This window comes from Helianthus annuus, chromosome 2, assembly GCF_002127325.2.
Source record: "Helianthus annuus cultivar XRQ/B chromosome 2, HanXRQr2.0-SUNRISE, whole genome shotgun sequence".
Classification (NCBI taxonomy): Eukaryota; Viridiplantae; Streptophyta; class Magnoliopsida; order Asterales; family Asteraceae; genus Helianthus; species Helianthus annuus.
Window position 1 is genome coordinate 128,456,478 of NC_035434.2, and position 25,453 is coordinate 128,481,930.

The following is a 25,453-nucleotide window of genomic DNA, read 5'->3' on the forward strand; positions in this document are numbered from 1 at the left end:
TCTTAATTTCCTATTTCCAAAAGTGAGATCCACAGTCCCATCCCTACAACCAACTTGAGCATTAGCTGTAGCCAAGAAAGGTCTTCCCAAAATCACATTAGCTTGTTTATCTACTTGTTTTGATGTGGAATCAAGCACTAAGAAATCAACGGGATAACAAAAGTCTTGAATTTTCACAATTACATCATGTAGCATTCCCCTAGGGAGTTTAGGTGACATATCCGCCATTACAACAGTAATGTCAGTTTGCTTAAGTGGACCAAAGTCATGTTGGTCATATAAACTCCCCGGGAGGATACTAACACTTGCTCCCAAATCTAATAGTGCTCGTTTAATGCTAACATCACCCACTTGGATGGAAATGAGGGGTGCCCCGGGATCTTTAAGTTTTTGTGGGAGAGAACTTGACAAAATTGCACTTACATTAACTGTCAAATCGAGTTTCTTAGGTAACTTATGTTGTCGCTTTTGAGTACATAAATCTTTCAAAAAATTTGCATAAGAAGGGATTTGACGAATCGCATCAATCAACGGTAAGTTAATTTTGACTTGCTTAAATACATCCCACATTTCCTCAGATTGGGGTCCCCTTTTCCCATAAATCGATGCTTTCACCAGATTTACTAAAGCGGAAGGATATGGGGCGGTATTAGTCTCCACACCCTTATCCGTCACTTTAGTAGACTCGTTACCCACACCCTCTTGATTTGTTGAATTTTTAAAAGTTTGATGAGGTTGAGTTTTAGTAACATGAGTTTCTATTTCTTGGTCATTATCAGATTCATCACTAACATCCTCCACCACACCTTCAACAAATTTTGATGGAGTTTCAACATTGTGCTCATAAGACTTACCATTTCTAAGAACACATACCTCATTGACGTGTGCATTTTTGTTGCTCTTTGATGATGATCCTTGATTTTGTGGATTGATTGTTGTGTCACTTGGAAGCTTTCCCGGTCGTCTTATAGCTACTTCTTCCGCTAGTTGACCAACTTGTTGGGTTAGAGATCCTACGGTCTTACCTTGAACTTCTTGTTCTTGCACCACCCCTTTTAGGATTCCTAAAATCTCATCTAACTTGGTTGAACCTTCATTGTTTGCATTTCCTTGTGATGAACTTGCTTGGCCTTGATTTTGACTTTGACCTTGTTGGAAATTTCTTGAGTACCCTTGTTGTTGAGGTATTCCTTGTTGGTACCCACCTTGATTGAAACCTTGATTAAATCCTTGATTGAATTGCCCCCATTGATAGTTACCTTGAAAGTTTTGTTGACGAGGCTGGAATTGTTGTTGTCCACCTTGTTGGCTTGATCCTTGAAAGTTAGGATTCATTTGATTCGCGAGATTGCCGTATCGGAAATTTGGATGATTCCGCAATCCGGGGTGATACGTGTTAGAATTCATATTCCTTTCCCCGTGTATTTGATTAACTTCTTCACTACTTCTGTTAGGATCTGAGGCTGTCATGATTCGTGTTTGTTTGCATAAAACAAGTAAGTGCAGCGGAAATGAGTAGCAAACTATGTAAACACAAACAAAGGAAAGTATAGATTGATAAACAATTGCTTTTCAATGATTCAAATGATTTACATAAAAGCAAAAGATTACAATAAAAGCTTACAATCTAAACTCCCCCTCAGCCTGATACACCAGAGTTGGTTGCACAAGATGAAAGGATGAATTGAGGAGAAGAACTCACTCAAAACGATCAAGTGTAACAGTACAAAGTACTGTCATACTTATAGGCAAACCAAACTGCTGATATACTTCAGCTGACATCATCATGATAGTGACATCTAACGACCTAACAAACTACAAATACTGTCCTATACAACTACTGTTATGTAACATCTGATATTCACTAACATACAAAACAAAATGAAAACTACTGCTTCACGTTCCACTGTTGTAGCCTTAGCACAGATGTTGAGTCTTCAATGCTTTCTTCAAAGGTGATCAGTCTTTGAGAGGGCAGTGCTTGAGTCTTCAGCAGCACTTAGGAAACAGCAGTAGATAGAGCAACATAGTTTGTCTTTAGCAGTTGTTAGGTAATCATCAGAGTTTGGTTTATCAGTTGTTGTAGTTGAGCAGCACTTAAGATTATCAGTTGTTAGATAACCACTGTCAAGGGGAGAGATTAGAGTAAACTGCTGCTTATTTGAAGTCCACTGATGGGATCCGGTTTTGGCTTCACATTATCTGTTCCTCTGTTAGGGTTCAATCCCAACAATCTCCCCTGGAACAGATAATGCCAAAACCCTTCCTTATTCAGGACCTTTATTCTTCATCAGAAGTTCCTTTGCATTTCTTTTAAATTCTTCCTCAAAATCCTTGGAACTTGTATCATCCTCATCCCTGCACAGTGTAAGCTCAAGGAGATCCTGTAGATCTTCAGCACTTAGGCCCAGTGCCTGATTCCTTGATATATGCTTCACATCACCATTGAATCTGAGCAAAGTCAATACGTGGGTCTTTTGATCAGACATCCACTTTAGTATTTTTGAACTCAATGGGTTTCTCGGGAGAGATTTATTATCTGATGAACTTGAAGAGATTGGCCTGAAGAAGTGAAGAGCAGCATCATGAGCTTCAGACACTCGTATGAATGCTTGATCAATGATCTTGTTGGCTTCAGCTATGTCTGCTTCAACTTCTTTGTCAATCAGCTCACTGTTTGTGATGCCTGCTGATGACTTTTGGCTTACTACTTTAACCTTTTTGGCAAGGACTTGTAGTTTAGCCAATCTTTCTTTATCTGAAGCTATTTTCTTCATAGCTTCTTCAATCTGTTCAGCTTCTTTGTTCTTATCTACTCCAGCAGATAGCATTTCCTTCTTTTCTTTACTCAACTTTGTGATAAAATCTTCTGCTGTGCTGATCTGTGTTTCGAAAAGTTTGACTTGTTCTTGAAGCTTTTTGTAGTCAGACTTTTTGGGAGGGTTAGAGGCTTTCATCCTCTGCTTCTCAAGTCTTTCATAAGCTTCATCAGTTTGTTGCCTAGACCATTTTGATATGGCTTCAGCAGTGCCTATCTTAGCATCCACCAACTCCCTTTTCTTCCTTTTATACTCAGCAGTGAGATCAGCAATGAGTCATTTGTACTTACTCCAGTTTGGAGCAGTTTTCTTCTTTGAGGGATCATTTTTGACCTTTTGGATCCTTTCAGCCTCATGCTTCAAAGCTACTAATGGCCATTCTTTAAACTGGGATTCTTCAGCTGGATAAAACTTTTCTTTCATGATGAAGGCTAGAAACTGTTCTCTCAATCTCTTCTTTTGATCAGCCTTTTCTTTGTCTAGCTCTTGTGCATATTCTTCCATCTGCTTAACCTTTGCAAGGTAGAACTCCAGTCTATTCGCAATGCCTTCTTCGCTTAGTTTTTCTTTCTCACTGTCAACCTTGGCTTTAACTTTAGCTTGCCTTGCCTTTATCTTGAGATAATCATTTATATCTTCTGGAGCTATATAGCCGATGAGTGAGGAGAATTTTCTTTTTGATGGGTCTGCTTCTGTATAAAACTGTCTCATCTCATTTTTTGATGGCATCAAGCTCTAGTGGATATTTTTCAGCATTTGGATCATGTATCCCTTCATCGGCAGTAATTGGCTTTCTTTTTCTTTTTAGGAGCTGTGGTTGTGATATGGGAAGAGATATAGGAAGAATTAGGACAGTTGTGGATGTCTGACTAACAGTGGTTGAAACAACTGGTGTCTCAACTGCTGTTGTCATTACAATTACTGATGTATCAGTAGTTGTCTTCTGCTTTTGAGCAGGGGATGGAGAATGGGGAATGATATTTGAAGGTGGTGATGGTGGTGGTGACTCATCATCAGGAATGAAGACCCTTCTTCTTTTTGAAGAGGAAACTGATGATGTTTTGGGTGGATCAGTGGTTTGTGATTGTGATTGACTAACAGTGGTTGAAACAACTGGTGTTTCAATCACTGTTGTCACTACAGCAGATGTTGTAACATCTGCTGTCTTCTGCTTTATTGCAGGAGGCAGTGGTGGTTTTTGTGTTATAGACACAGGTGGTGGTGGAACAGTAGTTATGATGGTGTGTGATGAGGTGGTGTGTGTTGAAGGTGTGTGTGTTGATGAGATGGCAGCTGTTTGGCTACTGACAGCAGTTTTTGTAACTACTGCTGTATCAGCTGTTGAAGTTTGTGAGGTTTTGGGTTTCTCTGGTTCAATGTACACCCCATCTTCTATACCTTTCTTTTTCAACCTGGTTTTCTCCCCCTTTTTGGCATTATCTGCCAGGGGTGTGTCCATGAAGAAAATGGCAGAAGGAGCTTTCTCTCTTTGAGCATTCTGTTGTATGCTGGCCTTTATAGCCTTGATGTCTGCTTGAGTGTCTTTGAACCGAGATTCCACCATGTTGGTCAGCATTTTTACTTGATTAGCGTGCTGTTTAACAGCCAATTGTTGCTGATGTTCAAGCAGTGGTTGGAGAATATTCCATAGCTCATTTGCTGCAAATGCTTGTGGAGTAGGTGCTTGAGCAGGAGGAGCAGAAGATTGGGCTATTTGAGCTTCTAACAGCTGCTGCACCATATCTTTTATTTCTGCAACTGAAGATTCCAGGTTTTCAACTCTGGCCGTCAATTCATTATATCTTGAATCATCACCTGAATTAACAGGATCATCTGAATCCCCACCAGCAGTGGTTGTATCAATGTTTGACTTAGGAAGTGAATCCCAAATATCATCCATTGATGCCCCTTGTTCTTGGTACTGGGGACTTCTTTCTTCAGCAACCGATAGACCTTTGATGGTACCAGTGGTTATATTTAACTTACTGGTGGTTACCGATGTTGCCATGGAAGAAATTGCTTTCAAGGGAGTCTTAGTTTTGAAACAACTGTCCAACTGAAGATCTGTTGATCCATCAGTTGTAGTTGCTGCTCCACTTGAACTACCACCAAGAGTTACTTGTAACTCAAGGGGTGTAACCTCCTCAACTGTTGCTGGGATAGCAGAGGCATTAACATCAGACCCATTCACTTGTGAAGGTATGCTCTCAGTAATAGGTGATTGAGAGGAACTGGTTTTTGTCTGTGCAATATCAACTGCATGCAACAGGGGTATTATTGATTGTGGCATTATTGTTGGTGAGGGTGTGGGGGTAGAAAGAGACATGTCCTTGGCATCAGGACTGTGGAAGATGGATCCGAGTGGATACAGAGCTTCATAATGTGGTGTCCCTGTGCTTACAACCTGACCCTTTTGTGAGGATGCAGGAGGAGTTTTAGGCTGGGGTTGAGATCTTTCTTCCAACTGCTGTGAGGAAGTAGCAGCAGTGGTTTCTTGCGACTTTTGTGTTGTCACTGGCATTAACTCTGGGATCTCATCTTCCAGAGTTGCCTTTGGTGTGGGTTTGGTGGGTTTTCTGGATGTTTTTCTTTTGGTCTTTTTGGTGGCAGGTGTTGGTTTCAAAGCAGTGGGTGTGCTACTTTGATCACTTGGAGCAGTGGGCTTAGCAGTGGTTACTACAGGGTCAGTGGCAGTTTCTAAAACCTGCTCTGCCTCTTTTGTTTTTAATTTTATAGGTGCCATCATTCTTGAAAAAGTTTCTATTGTTAAACAGTTTATTTTGAATGAGGCACCTTGTTTGGGCAGTTCTGCATCTTTCTCTACAAATGTTTGTTCAAAATAATAGCTTAGAAATCTCGGAAAGAGCAGAAAAGCCTTATTATCAACGTTCTTTACCAAATCATCAAATATTGTCTGGGAGTAGTTAAAATTTTTATCGTTTAAAATTGCATATTCCAGACATTGAATTTTCGTTGGTATCTCATTGAAGGACGTTGTTTTATTTGAAACACACATGAGCAGTGTGTGAAATAAAAATCTGGGTGCAGAAGGGAAGTAACCCTTTTGTAGGGTATCTACCTTTGGTTGTTCTGCATAACCCCTGTTCATGAAATCCTTTACCAACTCGTCTTTTGTAAAAGAAGTTTTTCCATTTAAATCATCGAGTTTAAAGGTTTCAGATATGGATTTCGGAGAGATTTTTACCTTCTTACCCTGTATCGAGGAGTTGATGGCGGCGGTGATATCTCCTTGTTTTTCAAGGGTATCATTTTTCCAGAACTCTCTCTGGGTATCAAGGTAAATAAGAGCGTCTGCTGTTATCAAAGTTTTGTACTTTGATGCAGAGAGAATGTCAAGGATGGAGTCGAATGTGTGGTTATCGGTGGGTTTTGTGAGTATACCCACATAATTGTGTGGAGCTTTGTAGCGTATCTCCATGGTTTCAGCGGCCATTTCAGTGGCTTCTGCTGTTTTGGAGGAAGATGATGAAGGTTTTGTTTTTGATTTTGATTTTGGCTTCGTCATTTTTGATGATGAATATCGAAGAAGATTTTTGGAGTTATGAGAGGGAAACTGTTTTGTGAAAAGAATGTTTGGAATTCAATTCGACAGTGTAATCCTCTGTTTGGATTTAATCAGGGTTTTATTTAGGGCAAAAGTGATTGCTGATGTGGCAGCGGTTATTTTGATCTGGAGGCTAAAAACTGACCACGTGTCAAACATCCGAGGAAATGGAAAATGATGGAAGACAGTTGTTTTGACAACTACTGATGAATCAAGCATTAGTAGTTACAACGGTAATAAATGAAACAGTGGAAGAAACAATGATTTTGAGCATCACTGTTTTTGAAGAACAGAGGTTGACACTTTAGCAGTGGACAGACTTTAGAGAGCAGATGTTAAGGCACAACAGCATTTTAGATACAGCAGTGGATAAAAACAAATGAGGGTCATATGTTTAGCAACTGTTTGTGCAGCAGTGTTTTGACTTTTGACAAATAATTTTAGCATCTGTTGATTTTAGATGTAGATATTGATTTTTGTCTTTGTGAAAACACAATATCTTATCTATCATCTGTTGGTTTCAGAAATGCTATTCTTAACAGGATACATTTTAGATGTATCATATCAAAATTAAATTGTCAGCAGTGATTCTCAGAAATTTTGTTCAAGGTTTTGCCATCTGTCTATTTTTCAGACAGTGGTTTAGCATCCCACATGATGGAGTCTTGCTCTACTCAGAACAACTCATTTTATGTCTAATTACTAGAACATGAGTGTCTTAGTAGTTCACAAATGAATTTACAATCAATTTCTGATTCGTGACAAACTAAACTTGAGCTCAACATGACCTTGATGAGTGAGTTATTTCCTTTTGACCAATTTTAAGGATAGTAATTTCACACAAAAAAATAAGGAGATTACATCCTGACCAGAGATGAACTTTCACTATTAAAAATGAGTAAAAGTTCAAAATACATTTTATGGAAATTAAAATGCATCTGGTTTTAAAAGAAAACACCTAAAAAAAATTAAAGGATGTTTTGGAACTAATCAAAAGGATCTGACACTCTTTTCAAGTAAATGATCAAATTATGCTCAAGTTATTCTGACCATTATTTAGGTCATTTTCTTGTCAATTGATTGTAAATTTCTTTTACACACAATTACTGGATATGCCATTGTTACCAGAACAATTTCTGTATTGATGAATGCACACAGTTGTATGATGCCCACTGAAGATCTAATTCTATCCTCACAAGTGTTTTATGCTAATACTCTTTTCTTTTGATTTCAAAAGTTTTGAGATAGCCACACCTTGAGATTTTTATTTCCCTATTTACCCTTATTATTCATATGTTCAGAAATACTCACTAGGAGATTTTATTTTGAACATACCTTGTCCATAATCACTTTGAAGCAATGTTTTAAGAAATCTGACCATGTTTGAGCATGTTTTAGTTCAGATCTCACATTACTTATGATTAGGACTGTTTTATCATTTTATTTTTCTCAATATGTGTTAGACAAGGTTGATTTGGTCCTTTTGAAGGTACTCATCTTGCCTTTGAACACATGAGAGATTTTGACTAAAGTTTTTCTCCCTCTTTTCGATATCAGCAGTATGCAGGTGTTTTAGATGAACACAAGTTTTGCTGATCTGAGGTACATACTTTAGTGTTTATTAAAAAAAAACATCACAAATATTGAAACAGCAATTGTAGTTCATTTTGAAACATTTAACGATCTCATAATTTATCAGATATTTTGCGAATCTGAAAACTATAAGTGACATATGTATGAAAACATTTGTTGTGTGAGATTTGTGTGTCATATGACATCTTGGTTGATTTACAGAGTTTTTGAATAACCATTTTGATCATGATTTGCTCATTACTCTGTATTTCAACTGAATGCAACCAACCTTAGTATCAATGAATTTTGAGCTGAACTGTTATGTCAAATTGATTGTTAGATCGAATTTGACTGTCCAGGCTCTGATACCAATTGTTAGGATCTGAGGCTGTCATGATTCGTGTTTGTTTGCATAAAACAAGTAAGTGCAGCGGAAATGAGTAGCAAACTATGTAAACACAAACAAAGGAATGTATAGATTGATAAACAATTGCTTTTCAATGATTCAAATGATTTACATAAAAGCAAAAGATTACAGTAAAAGCTTACAATCTAAACTCCCCCTCAGCCTGATACACCAGAGTTGGTTGCACAAGATGAAAGGATGAATTGAGGAGAAGAACTCACTCAAAATGATCAAGTGTAACAGTACAGAGTACTGTCATACTTATAGGCAAACCAAACTGCTGATATACTTCAGCTGACGTCACCATGATAGTGACATCTAACGACCTAACAAACTACAAATACTGTCCTATACAAACTACTGTTATGTAACATCTGATATTCACTAACATACAAAACAAAATGAAAACTACTGCTTCACGTTCCACTGTTGTAGCCTTAGCACAGATGTTGAGTCTTCAATGCTTTCTTCAAAGGTGATCAGTCTTTGAGAGGGCAGTGCTTGAGTCTTCAGCATCACTTAGGAAACAGTAGTAGATAGAGCAACAGAGTTTGTCTTTAGCAGTTGTTAGGTAATCATCAGAGTTTGGTTTATCAGTTGTTGTAGTTGAGCAGCACTTAAGATTATCAGTTGTTAGATAACCACTGTCAAGGGGAGAGATTAGAGTAAACTGCTGCTTATTTGAAGTCCACTGATGGGATCCGATTTTGGCTTTACATTATCTGTTCCTCTGTTAGGGTTCAATCCCAACAACTTCCAAAATTCATAAGGCAATCAAAAGCAACATGCCCCATATCTCCATATATTTCACATAACTCTTGTACCTGCGAAACAAGAGAAACATCCTTTCCCAACTTTTGGCAAATCATATCAATTTTCTTTTCTAATGCATCAAACCTTTCATTACTGGGTTGGTTATTTACAACTTTAATTTGATGTGGTTTAACACTTCGATCAGCGGAAGCTTGAATTTTTAAACCTTTACTTAAAGTTTCTAAAAAGTTCCATTCATAATTCTCATCATGAGTTAAAAAGGTTCCACCGCTACATGCAAAAACAACTTTTTGATCCTCGGTGACTAAACCATCATAAAAATTTTTGACCAAATCCCATTTAGGGATGTCATGATGAGGACACATTCTAAGCATTTCATTAAAACGTTTGAAGGCTTCATGAAATGTTTCCCCAACATGTTGACTAAAAGATTTGATAGCATTTCGAGCTTCACTAGTTTTACTCATTGGATAGTATTCCTCAAGAAAAGTTCTTTGCATTTCATCCCATGTTCGAATACTATCGGATGGTACAGTTGAAAACCATTGTTTAGCTCTATCTTTAAGTGAAAATTGAAAAAGACGTAATTTTACCTCTTCGGGTGTAAAGCCTTGTTTCCCAATGGTGCTAGATATTGCTGCATAGTCAATCAAATGCGTGTAAGGCTCATCTGATGCAACTCCCCTAAAGGTTGGTAAAATAGCCAAGTACTGAGGCCGGATTTCAAATACTCTCCCATTTAAAACCGGTGTAACAATTGGAGATGGGTTTCTAAAGATCGTCGGCCTGAAATGAGTGTCTACTCCGGGTAGTGGTGGATCACCTTCACCACCTGCCATATTTGTGCTTTCGGTATCGCTTTCTTCAGAATCATAAATGTATGAAGAGATTGGACTTGAAGTCAAGCTTGCTCTATGGACAATTCGGTTATGCCTTTCTAATCTTCCTATCTCCGGAACAAATGCTAATGGTGATGATCTTCCAGAATGTCTAGTGTGCATGCAATGAAACTACTACCTGCACAATCACCACACCAAACGTAATAAAGAGTAAAAAGATACAAGACTTATGATATTTTTGGATTTTTTGCAATATTTAACAAAAACATAAAAGCAATCAACTAAAAACAAACACCAAGCGCACGCGCTCCCCGGCAACGGCGCCAAAATTTGATCGACATCGAAGTACCGATCAAAGATAAAAAGATTATATGTTCCTAAGTACCCTAAATTAGTAGTGGCAAATAGGGTGTCGAACCACGAAGAGCTAGTGGTTGGTGTAAGATCTCAATCGATTGCAAAACATGGTAAAAACTTAAAATTGGATTTGTATTTTGATTTGAGAAACTAGAATTAACTACAATTGTAAATTCAATAAAGTAACAATGAGCACAACCAAGTATCAAGTTTGAAAGCACAATTAGTAATTTAAGTTTGTGAATCTGGTTTGGTAGATTATATAGACATAATCTTGTGACATCATATGTGAATTGAGTATTGAAAGACCTATACTTGTGTATCTAAGCTTACAACGATTGAACACCGATGTAATTAGTCTATCACAAAATGATCACCATCAAATATAAACATGTTAACATAACCTTCAATCATATATCTTGACATTCAATGATTAAACACCAATTAACTCAAAATACATGAAGTGATTCAAGAAAACAACGTCTAAGAACAATCAACACATGAAATAAAAAATAAAAACTTAGCAAATGTCATAGATCTCTAACAAACACCATGAATTCATGTCCAACATAGATAAACAACTCAAATTGAACTAAATGGCATACAAACCCTAGCCCTTGGTTGTGATCACAAGGGTTTTAGCCACACATGATCATGCTTGATGAAGAAATGTTGCGATTTCGGTAGCAATTGGAGCAATCTTGATGTTAGAACACTTTGTGAATGAGTATTCCTTGTCCCTTGATGTCTCCTAGCCTCCAATGGTGAAGAATGAATGAAAAATCCCGAAAAAACCACTTTATTTTTGTCCAAAACCAAACAAAACCGTTTTGCATCTGCACTCGGAGTATGGAACGCCTGGTTTGGGAGTATGGAACGCCGGGCAGAAACCCAAACGCCCATGCTTCACTGTCAAACGCTGGTTCAATGTTAAAGTGAACGTCGGGGTGTTCCAAACAAGCCTAGATCACTTTCCTTGAGTTCCTTTGATGTGTGTAAAGCTCCATGTGGTAGGTTTATGATCCGAAATCATCACACAATCTTCCACCGCTACCCTACGTGTAAACATGCATCAAAGTAACAAGTCTCGATACAAATTCGATGCTAAAACATATAAATATTAACCATTTAGGAGTACCAAAAGCATACGCATCAATAATCCCGATATTAACTTAAGTATAAGGAATCTTCCAACCCATTCCCGACCCTGGGAATCCCATGCCTTGGTAAGGGTGTGAACTCACCTTGGTTTGCTCGGCAGATACACAAAAAGGTCAAGTCTAGCTCCTTCAAAGGAACTATGAGGGTCTCATCTGACAGACACTTATTCAGATTCGACACGTGGAAAACATTGTGAACTGCCCCGAGTTCTGCTGGTAGGTTCAGTTTGTAGGCCACTTTGCCTATTCTTTCTATGATCTCGAATGGTCCGACATACCGCGGATTGAGTTTACCCCTTTTGCCAAAACGAACTACCCCTTTCCAGGGTGACACTTTAAGTAGCACTCGATCCCCAACCTGGAACTCGAGTGGTTTCCTGCGCTTATCAGCTTAACTTTTCTGACAATCACGAGCCGCCGCCATGCGTTGCCGTATCTGTGCAATCCGTTCAGTAGCATCAACTACCATTTCTGGACCTGTGATTTGACTATCCCCCACCTCTGCCCAACAGAGAGGTGACCGACATTTACGTCCGTACAATGCCTCGAATGGAGCGGCTTGAATGCTGGTATGGTAACTGTTATTGTACGGGAACTCCACTAAAGGGAGATGCTTTTCCCAGCTGTTGCCGAAATCGATAACACATGCCCGAAGCATGTCTTCTAAGGTTTGAATCGTGCGCTCAGACTGCCCATCCGTCTGAGGGTGATATGCTGTGCTCATGTCTAACCGAGAGCCAAAAGATTTGTGCATTGCTTGCCACAGTTCTGAAGTAAATCGTGCATCGCGATCAGAAATGATAGAGGTGGGCACCCCGTGCCTCGAGACCACTTCCTTCAAGTAGATGTCTGCTAATGTGGAGAACTTGTCTGTTTCTTTGATTGCCAAGAAATGAGCAGACTTTGTGAGTTGATCCACGACCACCCAAATAGTATCGTTCCCACGCTGGGATCTAGGCAGGCCAGTAACAAAATCCATGGAAATTTCCTCCCATTTCCATTGTGGTATCTTGGGTTGCTGAAGTAGGCCTGATGGTTTCTGGTATTCCGTTTTGACCCTCGCACAGGTCAAACACTTGCTGACGTAAGTTGCTATGTGGGCCTTCATGCTAGGCCACCAGTACGTAGTTCTGAGATCGTGGTACATTTTATCCGAACCTGGATGTACTGGATAGCGAGACTTATGAGCTTCGTCCATTACAAGCTCTCGTAAGTTGCCATATAGTGGGACCCAAATACACCCCGTTACATAATAGGCACCGTCTTCCTTCTATTCTAATCGCTGCCTTGAGCCGCGTAGGGCTTCAGCCCTGACATTTTCTGGTTTCAATGCTTCTACCTGAGCATCTCGTATCTGTGCAGGAAGACCAGACTGAATAGTAAGCTGTAGTGCTCGCAAGCGTCTAGGTAGAGTGTCTTTTCGACTGAGAGCGTCAGCCACAACGTTGGCTTTGCCTGGATGGTACTTGATGGCACATTCGTAGTCGTTCAGTAGTTCAACCCATCGTCGTTGACGCATGTTCAATTCCTTCTGCTTGAAGATATGCTCGAGACTCCTGTGATCGGTGTAGATGGTGCACTTGGTACCGTACAGGTAGTGTCGCCATATCTTAAGTGCAAAAATCACAGCTCCCAGCTCTAAATCGTGCGTAGTATAGTTCCGTTCGTGAACCTTGAGTTGGCGCGAAGCGTAAGCAATAACTTTATCCCGTTGCATCAATACACAACCAAGCCCCTGTATCGATGCGTCACAATAGACCACAAAATCATCCGTGCCCTCTGGCAATGAGAGGATAGGTGCACTGCAAAGTCTATCCTTTAAGTGCTGAAAAGCGTTTTCCTGAGTATTACCCCATCGGTAGGTGACACCCTTCTGTGTCAGTAGTGTAAGCGGCTGTGCAATCTTTGAGAAATCCTTGATGAATCGTCTGTAATACCCCGCCAAACCCAAGAATTGGCGTATTTCCATTGGTGTACGTGGTGCAGGCCAGTTCCTGATCGAATCTACCTTGGATGGATCGACATGGATCCCATCCTGGTTTACCACGTGGCCTAGAAAGTGGACTTCACGAAGCCAGAAGTCGCATTTTGAATACTTGGCGTACAACTATTCTGTTCATAGGAGCTTCAAAATAAGTCGTAGGTGCTGCTTGTGTTCCTCCCGACTCTTAGAGTAGATCAGGATGTCGTCGATGAAGACAATCACAAACTTATCTAGGTAGGGCTTGCACACTCTATTCATAAGATCCATGAAGACTGCCGGTGCGTTCGTTAGCCCAAATGGCATGACAAGAAACTCATAGTGGCCGTAGCGAGTTCTGAATGCAGTTTTGGAGACGTCCTCATCCCGGACTCTCAACTGATGATAACCTGACCTCACGTCTATCTTAGAGTAGTAGCTCGACCCTTGCAACTGGTCGAATAAGTCATCAATTCGTGGAAGAGGGTAGCGGTTCTTCACTGTCACCTTGTTCAGTTCACGGTAATCAATGCACATGCGGAAGGTACCGTCCTTCTTTTTCACGAATAATACTGGAGCTCCCCAGGGCGAAGAGCTAGGTCGGATAAATCCCTTATCTAAGAGTTCTTGTAGCTGTGCAGAGAGTTCTTCCAACTCTGATGGAGCTAAGCGATACGGTGCACGTGCTATTAGTGCTGCTCCTGGTGCTAGCTCGATTTGAAACTCGACCTGGCGATGAGGCGGTAGACCCGGTAAATCTTCAGGGACACCTGGGGAAAGTCGCGTACAACTGGAATGTCTTCCAATTTCTTTTCTTCTGCTGAAGCATCGGTAACAAGTGCTAGAATGGCAGTGTGGCCCTTACGCAAACACTTCTGAGCCTTTAGAAAGGAGATGATGCCAACCACTGCACCACTCTTGTCGCCTTGAACTTCGAGTGGTTCTTTACCAGAACGAGGAATACGAACGATCTTCTCTTTACATAAGATCTCAGCGCGCTGTTGGGATAACCAATCCATTCCAATGACGATGTCGAAACTACCCAAAACTATGGGAATGAGATCGATCGAGAAATTCTGACGAACGAGGATAAGATTACAACCCTGAACTTCGTGTGTGGCCTCTAGACTTTTACCGTTAGCTAACTCTACGACATGCTTGGTGTTTAAGAGAGTTGGTGCACGTTTTAACATTTGGCTAACTTTTAGAGACATATAACTTGTATCCGCACCCGAATCAAACAATACAGTAACATAAAAGTTGTCGAGAAGAAACTTACCATGACTACGTTGGGATCATTCCTTGCTTCTCCCTGCCCCAAAACAAATGCACGTCCCCTAGCTTCATTTCTGTTGTTGTTTCCACCGTTGTTGTTACCATTCCCCTGATTATTATTGTTGTTGCGGTTCTGGTTCAGCTGGGGGTAATCCCGCTTGAAGTGACCTTCAGCACCACACTGAAAGCATCCCCTGTTGCCTCGCTGTTGCTGCTGTTGCTGCTGGTTCTGAGGAGCTGGTGGTTGTTGTTGGTTCTGGTTCGCAGGTCGTGAGCTCCTGCAATCTTTAGCTTCGTGCCCTATCTTGAGACATCTCTGACAGCGGCCCTTGCGGCACTGACCACTGTGGTGTCTGTTGCACCTGTTATACAGTGGGTCAATTCCTCGATATCCACCCTGCCCCTGACCACCAAAAGTTTGCTGACCCGGGCTCTGGTAATCACTATTCTTACGCTGCTGCTGTGCCTAAGACTGAACGGTAGCTGAACCCTTGCTGGAATCCCCATCCCATTTCCGCTTGTTGTCAATAGGAGTAGAAGGAGTAGCAGAAGTGGTAGCGGTAGTAGTTGCACTAATACGTTTGGGCAGCTTGTTCTGTTCCACTGCCTGATCCGTGAGGCGATGAGCAAGACGCTGAATGTCCTGGATATTGTCGAGGTTAGCCGATGTCACATGGCTCTGAATCTCTGATGCTAGACCCTTGAGGTACAACTCGATGCGCTTGATTGGAGGGTCCACCATGGTTGGACACAAGATAGCCAGTTCGTTCGACCGTTTCGTATATGCTTCGATTTCCGACCCCGTCATTTTCAGATGATAAAGCTCCACTTCCAACTTTTGGATGTCATCACGCGTGCAGTATTCTCGCTTGATGAGTTCCTTGAAATCGTTCCAAGGGGTGGCGTTAGCAGCTGCCAGCCCTAGAATCTGAACTTGGGCGTTCCACCAAGTCAGGGCAATTCCTTCCAAAGTACCAGTGGCGTATTTCACCCTGCGAGCCTCAGGGCATTCACACATTTCAAACACCGACTCGAGCTTCTCAAACCAATGGAGGAGTCTCACTGCTCCTTCAGTGCCACTAAACGTGCTTGGACGACAGTCCATGAAGTTCTTGAAAGTGCAAACAGGTTGCTGTGCGGGTTGACCTATTGTGTACGAATAGGACAAAGTTAAACACAAGAGTTGGTTTAGGAGTGTAGGATCTAAAGATCCTAGTGTGAGTTATGACTACAGGATATACCTCCTGCTTGTGCGGCTGCAAGTGCCGCAGCAACTTGTTCGTTAATGAGAGCCGTCAACTGGGCTTGCGTCATGTTAATACGTCCAGACATGATCTTCATAGCAAAAGTAACATAAGTGAGAGAGGGGTTCGCGAAAAGTGTGATGACAAAGGAGAGTAAGCACACAAAGGTTCTCAAGCAATAGTGTTATGTGTATCTAAGCATACCCTAAGCAAAGTTCTATGTAATCTAACAAGTAGGCAATATAAACATAAACCATATTACCTAGGATGTTGAGTCTTGCACGTGGAGCGAAGCGTCGTTGTGGATCGTTGAGAGCACTGTTCTGGTTATAGTCTGGTTTTAATAAAAACGTTTTCCCCATATTAAAACCAAGTTCTCTATAACCAATGGCTCTGATACCAATCTGTCACACCCCCAAAATCCACACGCGGAGTACCACCGCTTGGAGGCGTGACATGACCAGGATCAAGCCACCAATCATATCAAACATAATAAGTAATAATAAACGTAAGTGTATATCAACCCATAATATGAAAGGTGTTCAAATAACATAGTTTAAGTAGCGGAAGCATAGCATAAAATCCAACGTAATTATTAATTTTTCAACTGTCATAAGTGTTTATCAAAACATCCACGATCCATGTCCACAACGACTGTGCCTCCCGTGCAAGCTCCAAGAGTACCTAAGGTCCTGCAAGGCATGTAACAGAGAGTCAACAACTAGTTGAGCGAGTTCACAGTGGTTTGTTCAGTTATAGTAATCGTATTGTAAATCGTATGTTCGTTTAGTAATCCATGTATCGTATGCATTTGTATCGCAACCCTCTAGGCATGTGTGCGAATATTAGTGGGAATTTCCCAAGTATTCTAGACTAGGTATATTTGTATCGCAGCCCACCCGGCATGTGTGCGAAGTTTAGTGTATGGTTCGCAGCCATTTTAGGCATGTTTGCGAAGATTAGTTCTATTATCGCAGCCATTCCCGGCGTGTGTGCGAAGAGAAGTATTTGTATCACTAGTCTAGTAGTATTTATCAATAACCTTCCTCTCCCGAGGCCCAAAGTACATAATCCCGATATTAACTTAAGTATAAGGAATCTTCCAACCCATTCCCGACCCTGGGAATCCCATGCCTTGGTAAGGGTGTGAACTCACCTTGGTTTGCTCGGCAGATACACAAAAAGGTCAAGTCTAGCTGCTAGTGGTCAACCACGTCCTAACAGGGTTACCATACAAGTCAGGTTTTGGTTTCGAGTAGTGCACATAAGTATCACATAAGCTTGCAGATTAAGAACACGCATTGATCATGGCAAATACACATAATTCATGTTATCACGTTGACAGTAGCATTCGAGTACTCATCATGTCTAATTTGTACGATCCAAAAGATAAAGCCCAATAACAGGCGGCCCAACATGTTGTGCGTTCAGCACAGCCTTGTGCGATCCACAACATGTTGTGTGATTCAGTTAAACACCCGGCCCAAAATAGTTTAAAGCCCAAACATAAAATACGCGGCCCAATCTAATAACATGTAAAAGTCTTGTGCGATCCGGATGGGCTTGTACGATCCGGTCGCCTTGTGCGATTCGTTTGGGTTGTGCGATCGGACTAGTCCACCCCAAATCGTATACACGACCTAATCGTTACAACTTGTGCAATCCAGTAGGCCTTGTGCGACTGGGGCTCCTTGTGCGATTGGATCATCTTGTGCGACCAAGAGATCTTGTGCGATTAGTTTAAATGTCCGGATTTCATATAATCGGTTACAATTAATCAATGGTTTCCAAATTTGTCATTTATCAATTAACAAGTTTCCAATTATCCGTTTATCATACAATCGATCAAACCAAACAAGTTGCTAATAATTCATAAGAACCCTAAACATAATCACAACATGAACATCAACCACAACTTCAACATATTAACAGATTTGTGTCCTTGATTTCTAGCATGCATTCGAACATATCATTACCACAATTCGTCTAACCTAAACACAATTATAGCCGATTACATTCAAGCATTTGGTTCTAGCTCATCATGCCAAACATAACCTCATCTAACCCTATATCGATCCATACATACTACTCATATGAGCCGGTTCCATGAACACCAAGTTCATCAATTTACATTGCGATTAAACATACATCATCATTGAATCATTATGTAAAACATGCAACCCATAATATCATCAATCATACAAACAAGGTGATACACTAACCGATTAAAGGAGAGAGGGCAAGGATTGATCCGAACACCACAAACTTCGATGGAGAAGATGTTTGGCTGCCGTCGGGTTCGTGAGAGAGAGAGAGAGAGAGAGAGAGAGAGAGAGAGAGAGAGAGAGAGAGAGAGAGAGCACTAGGGTTTGTGTAAAGTGTTTTGCAAGTTATCAGGGAACAACCCCAATGATGTGTTTGTTTTCGTTTAAGGGTAGTGGGCCGAACCCTCATTTGGGCTGCCCATTGATCCGTGTACAAAGAATAAGGCCCGAATGGGCTTGTGCGATCGGGTTTATGTTGTGCGGTTGGGTTCGAATACATAATAACACATAACATAGCATACATTCATTAATCATAATAGTTCACATAATCACATAGCGTTACACAAAGATAGTTTCGAAATACGAGTTGTCACACAAACTACCGACTCTGGAACTGCCATTCCAACAGCGGCAAGTGGCCGGAAAAGAGATGTCGGAGGAAGTGAAGTGGGTCAACCCGATTGAAGAAGCCATACCCAGAAACACAGATTGAAAAGATGATGATGATTAAAACAAGGGAAGATGATGAAATTGAATATCCTGGAGTCTGAGTAAAATGGTTATTTTTGGAAGGATTTGCATTAGATTATGCACTGGCATACAACATCACCAAATATTCCCATAATTCTTTTTTAAAAAATATTTTTTAAAGAATAAATTACAAGTTTTGTCCTTTAAATAAGTAAAAAGACTAAATTATCCATGTGTAATAAGATTTAACAGAAAAATTTAACTAGGTTAGGCTTAAAGGACGTAACTTGTAACAAAATTCTATATGAAGGGCAAAACTTGTCAAAATTCGTTGAAAAGGACACCGCCTGAAAATGGGTACATAGATAAAGGATAAAACTTGTAATTTGTCCAATTCAAATTTTGGAGAGTCCTTCCAACAAGTCCAACTAGTGTCTGCCCCCACATTATTTGCTTCCACTAGTTTGTTTCTAATGAAACTGATCGTCAAATGCTCTTTACTTTGCTCCCAGCCCTAGATATCATCTTTCGAAAAAAACTTAAACTCAAGTAAACAATCTTTTAACCCAGTAAGGCAGGTATGGATCCGATTTCCACTTTCAATTCCACTCGGTATCCATGTCATTACTCACCGCATAATCTTCCACCAATGCGAATGTATTGGCCACTAACAGAAAAATGTTCGGAAACCTTTTACAAAGAGGGCCCCCATCCAATCAGTTGTCGAGCCAAAATAAAGTCTTCGAACCGTTTCCCACATTACTCCACAGATTGTCAAGAATGGACAAATTTAGTTAGGAAAACTCCTTTTCAATGGGCTCGATAGCTTTCCACACTCCTTAATTTTCACTTGTTGAATGGAAAAGCTTGAACCGATCTACTACTAAAGTGAATAGACCGAACCACTCTCACCCATTAAGCCGACGGATTGTCTTTGAACTTCCACCACTATTCAGTTGAACATGTCATGGTTTGTAACTAATTTGAACATGTCATGGTTTGTAACTCATTTTAAGTGTCGATGTTTTCAAACAATGTTGTTATGGTATTTTCTAAACTCTTTTAATGGATAAACATCTCGTGTTTTTATCATACAGCATTGTTGTGATTGTTGCTATGGTATTAAGAAGTCACACCAAAATAACCATGCTTCCGCAAAAGTCAGGGTGTGACATTTTCTTCCCAACACTCCTCGATAAAAATCACATCATTGGCATAAAAAAGGTGCAACAAAGTGGGCCCCTCATTTGGTAATTTATCCCCCCGAAGAGCCCTAATCTTATCGCTTCTTTTCTTCATCGGACAAAGCCATAAAAAATCTTAATAACGTAACAAGTATGGTAAAATTGCTTTTGTTTATTGTGAAATTTCAGATGTTTTTATAAGTTCAAAGGTTACACGTAATTAGAAATTTGTTCGCGTAATAATTTGTGTGTGAGGAACATGGCAAAATCAGAGTGTGAATAAAGGTCATATCGACCGTATGGATTTGTTAGTGGTCACATTAATCATCTTGTCAATCAAAACATCACTTGTGTTATATGTTTTGGCTTTCAAATGATCCATATGAACATTTCTCACCATATCATACAACTCCTTTCTATCATATCATGCGGCACGTATGACATGTTAGTGGTGACCGAAATAAAAGGTGAAAATATGTCATACACAATCTATGTTAGTCTCTCTTTGTTAACCACTTAACCAATGTGCAGTGGTAATCCACATAACACCACATAATGTTTGGGTGTAGTGGTTAACACCACATACCTCATAAAACATATTCCCTAACTTACATTAACCCCGTTATCATCATCGCAGGAAAGAAATTTCACAAGCCATAATATCGGGAGAGGTGTTCCCTGACGCTTGATATTAGTCAAAATAGCATAGGGGTCTATGATTTGAATTTCATACTATCTTATTTTATCATTTCTCACTGTAGGATACGACTTGTTTCGACATCTTTTCACCATATCATAGTAAATTTATCCACGAAGTCGATATTTTGATGGAAACATATCTTGTAATAGATTCCGGTAACTCCGGGCAACAGAGCACGAGGCGGAACACGTGACGTGTGTATATATTAATGAAAGGTTGGTCATGAGTCAGCTCTTATCAAAGCAGGTCACGTGACCGTAGCAGAATGGCTCGAATTCTCTTCTTCTGCCACCTCACTTGTCTTTTCACTCAAGTACTAAATAAACTGACACTTGTGAGTTAACCCTCTAGATATGTTCTTTAATAAGCTAGGTGACGTGTAAACCTCTCAAATTTCCAATGTTTATTTATCTTAGAGTAAACTGCCATTTTGGTCCCTGTGGTTTGGTCACTTTTGCCACCTTAATCCAAAACTCAATTTTTTTGCATCTGGGTCTCTGTGGTTTCAGTTTTATTGACATTTTGGTCCAAAAATGAAATCAGGTCATATCTGCCTTATAAAATCCTGCTATTTTGTCATTTTCCGCAAGGGCAAAATGATCATTTCTCATTTATAAATAAATACCATATTTTATAAGACAAATATGACCTGATTTACCCCTGAGGAAAATGACAAAATTGCAGGATTTTATAAGACAAATATGATCTGATTTCATTTTTGGACCAAAATGGCAATAAAACTGTAACCACAGGGACCCAGATGCAAAAAGTTTGAGTTTTGGACTAAAGTGGCAAAAGTGACCAAACCACAGAGACCAAAATGGCAGTTTACTCTTTATCTTATTCTATTATGATCATGTCTTACAACATGCGTAACGGAACACATCCTACTTTTGGGCATAACGTCGTATGGCAGTCCAGTTAGTAATAAATTATTATAGGGCGTTTTTTTTTTAAATGGATGTAATAGGGATGTGAACATCATGGAACATTATGTTAAAAAGGGTGTTAAACAATTAAATAAAAAAATACCATAAAAATCTTATTGGCCAAACAAAAGGAGATAACTATGATTGGTCAAAACAAAATGAACGGGGCGTGGATTAAAGAACGCCTCAACCATTTTTTGGAAAAAACAACGCCCCTGGGGACAGTCTCCTAGGCGTTTTGGGGTGTGTATTTCACAAAAAACGCCTCCACTACGGATATTCTTATTAAGTTGTACATTTATGCTACACACCAATATTTGAATAAATCACTATCTACAAAGTGAAAATTTTTTAAGTGTTGTTTAACGATGATTTCAAGAAGATATTGTATCACACGTGTAAAAAGTTATATCATAGTGGAAAACTTCCAACTTTTTTATTGCAAGTGTAATGCACAAAATAGTAGTTTTCAACATTTATAGTTGTTTTATTTTTCTTATTTTAATTACTTTTCTTGGATTTTATTATATACAATAATTTATATGTATATTAGAAGTCTTATCAAAATATATACAATATAGTTTTAGGGATGGTTCAAATAAAAACCACTTTTATTGCAAAAACTCGAAAACTAACTAAAAAAAGACTAAAAACACACAATTTTTTTTTGTTTTTCAATTTTTTTAATAAAAATCGCAGGTTTTTTTATATAAGAAATTTTTTTTCAAAAAAAAAAAAAATTGTAGTACACATGTGTAATAATACACATGTGTAGTATCTTATACATGTGTGCTACATTTTTTTTTAAAATTTTTTTTATATATAAAAAGTGGCGAAAATTGGTATGCAAAAAAAAAATTTTTTTGTTACGTTTTTTTTTTTTTTTGGCTTTTTTAAGTAGTTTTCGAGTTTTTACAATAACTAATGGTTTTCATTTGAACCTTCCCCTATAGTCTTAAATGGTTTAAAAATATATCAACTTAAATAAGCAATTTAATAGAGAATATGCTATATTATCAAATATTTAAGCACTATAATTGTTTGAAAATATAAATAACATGAATGATATGATTATGAAAATACTTATTTATACATTGTTGGATTAAACATGAAACATGTTTCCTAGGAAACAACATGGTAACGTAAGAAATAGCAATTTTAATGTTGACTTGGATATTTACTGCTGGACCGAGCCGGCCCAAGACTACTGGATGATCTGATTTGGAAGGTCCAAGCATTTACTAACGACGAATCGAACAAAATATAGCCGTCCATATTGTTTTCTACAAGTTTTGCTTCTCATATATTATAGAGAAAAATGCTCGGATAGTCCCTGTGGTTTCGCCTTTTTTCACCTTTAGTCCCTAACTTTCTAAAACTATTTGAATAGTCCCCAACTTTTCATTTTTTGTTCTCGGATAGTCCCTGGGTCTAACTTCAGTTTGTTTTCTCTGTTAAGAGGATGTGAAATGACAAAAATACCCTTCCCTTAAAAAGGCCAAACCACAGGGACTATCCGGGCATCTTCTTCATTTTTATTTGTAAAACCCCACCACCACACTTCATCTTCAACCTCCACCCACCATCACCCTCCTCCACCCTCCACGACGCCGGAGCCTCCGTTCTCCGATCAGATTCCTCCACCCACCATCCCCCTCCTCGACTCGCCTCGACCACAATTTTCCCACCCGAATTCGTAACAAATGTTTTCACAGACGATGAATCAAATTTAGTTTCGGAAAATGACTCCACTGTTGTGGTGGTTACAGTTGTGGTTTCCGATGCAATCGCAAAGTTGTGTGACATTGAATGGACGCTGCAATTAGCTAACAGAATCATAACATACACCATTAAAGTAGGTGTTTGTGAAAACACCTGCTGAAACAACCAAACAAAAGAGGCGTTCATCTCCTTTTGAACTCTGACTAATATATGCTGTAAATCTTCGTAATATAAAAGCTCTCTCATCTGTAACGTGTAGCTTTGAAGCTCACGGATTATAAACACCATTGATGAAAACGCTTTTTTCACTGAACAATAAGCCGATTCACCTGCTTCTTTTATACATTGTTTTTTTCGCTTAATTATTCGTAGCGAAAACGGTAGATCTACACTGTTTGCTTTCCGTTCTATACTCGCCGGAATCATATCCCCCTGCCACTCCAATTCCAATTCCGATTCCAAACCGTCGTAGTTTCGGTTACTTTCAACGTCATCGGAAACCTGAAACCGGAGAGCTAATTCATTAATCTGCTTCGAGAATTCCTCATCGGGAAATTGAGCGGAAACAGATCGTTTGTAGCGATGGAGAAGGAGAGTGTGGGATCATCGAATGTTGCGATATGTTCAAACATTGATTCGCCATTTTTGTTCTCATTTGTGGATACAGAGATTGAAATTGGATTACAAAAGTGTGATTCAAGGATGAAAGATTATAGATCCAGTAACAGAAAGTGATATAACTTTCCTTCGAACCTGAAATGAGTGAACATAAAGGAAAAGGAAAACGAATTACAAAAGTCAATTTTCAGAAACAAATCTCAAGAATATAATCATTACAGCACACATAAACATAAACATACACAATCACTTTTGTGCATTAAAATCGGATCGGAATTGGTGTTGTTTAGTCGAGGCGAGTCGAGGCGTGCGAGGAATTTGATCGGAGAACGGAGGCTCCGGCGTCATGGAGGGTGGAGGAGGGTGATGGTGGGTGAAGGTTGAAGATGAAGTGTGGTGCTGGGGTTTTACAAATAAAAAATGAAGAAGATGCCCGGATAGTCCATGTGGTTTGGCCTTCTTAAGGGAAGGGTATTTTTGTCATTTCACATCCTCTTAACAGAGAAAACAAACAGGAGTTAGACCCAGGGACCATCCGGGAACAAAAAATGAAAAGTTGGGGACTATTCAAGTAGTTTTAGAAAGTTAGGGACTAAAGGTGAAAAAAGGCGAAACCACAGGGACTATCCGAGCATTTTAAAAATGAGAAAGTTAACTTAATTAAAAAGTAAACAGACCAATGCATACTTTAACTATATGTTTTGTTATTTAAGTCAACTAGTTTTTTACTATCGCCGCGTTGCGGCAAACGTATTTTGTTGTTTAGTTTGTGTTTACATGTGTTTTGAAATCACTACGAGTGCCTTGCGTACGGAAACCGCTGAATAAAAAGGAAATACAGAAAAAAACACTAAAAGATAACCAAAAGAAAATCAACCAAAAAAGTTGTATGATAATAATGTTGTTCGTATGAAACCTGTGGTTAGAGATGAGTAAATGATATTGGCTACCGGTACCGAATTTCCCGAACCGAAAGATCTTAAGTACCAATTCGATACGACTTTTGGCGTTCCCGGTTCCGGTTCGCTACCGTTTTTTACCTTCATATACCGATACCGTAATTGGTATTTTCGGTACCAATACCGATTCGGTATTGGTTGGCACCGAGCTCATCCCTACCCCTGAAACTAAAAAAAAAGAAATCATTAAAAGTTGAAAAAAATCAATAAAAAAAGTTGCACGATACCATTGTTGTTCGTACGACACCCGTGATCAGGGATGAGCAAATGGTATCGGGTAGCAGAACCGAATTTCTCAAACTAAAAGATTTTCAAAATCAGTTCGATGCCGACTTTCGGTGTTTTCTGTACTAGGCTGGTGTCGGTTTTTACCTTCATGTACTGATAACCGTACTGGTATTTTCGATACCAATACCGGTTAACACAAGCTTATCTAACTTAAAAAGTAAAGAAAATAATAAACATTATTAAAAAAACCTATATGTTATTTTAACTTTTTGGTCTACTGTTCAAAAATCACTGTTCAAAACGTAGAGTTTTTAATATATAGGAGAATGTTTTAAAAACCAGTTTTTAAATCATACCAGGTTGGGCTTTAAAATGGTCTAACCGGTTGAACCGGGTTGTATCGGACG

General features: G+C 39.4%; 1 protein-coding gene and 1 non-coding gene across 2 annotated transcripts; one reads left to right on the top strand and one right to left on the bottom strand.

Annotated features, from left to right (window-relative positions):
• The first annotated feature begins 9,481 nt into the window (after positions 1 to 9,481).
• Positions 9,482 to 9,587, top strand: LOC118490024. Its single transcript, XR_004888034.1, has one exon. It is a non-coding gene; the product is annotated as a small nucleolar RNA R71 (small nucleolar RNA).
• A 513-nt stretch (positions 9,588 to 10,100) lies between these two features.
• Positions 10,101 to 23,812, bottom strand: LOC118485716. Its single transcript, XM_035982129.1, has 2 exons — positions 23,103 to 23,812; positions 10,101 to 10,153 (listed from the first exon to the last, which is right to left on the bottom strand). Exons 1-2 carry the CDS (start codon positions 23,665 to 23,667, stop codon positions 10,101 to 10,103), a joined length of 618 nt encoding a protein of 205 aa, XP_035838022.1. The 5' UTR covers positions 23,668 to 23,812.
• Positions 23,813 to 25,453: the final 1,641 nt, after the last annotated feature.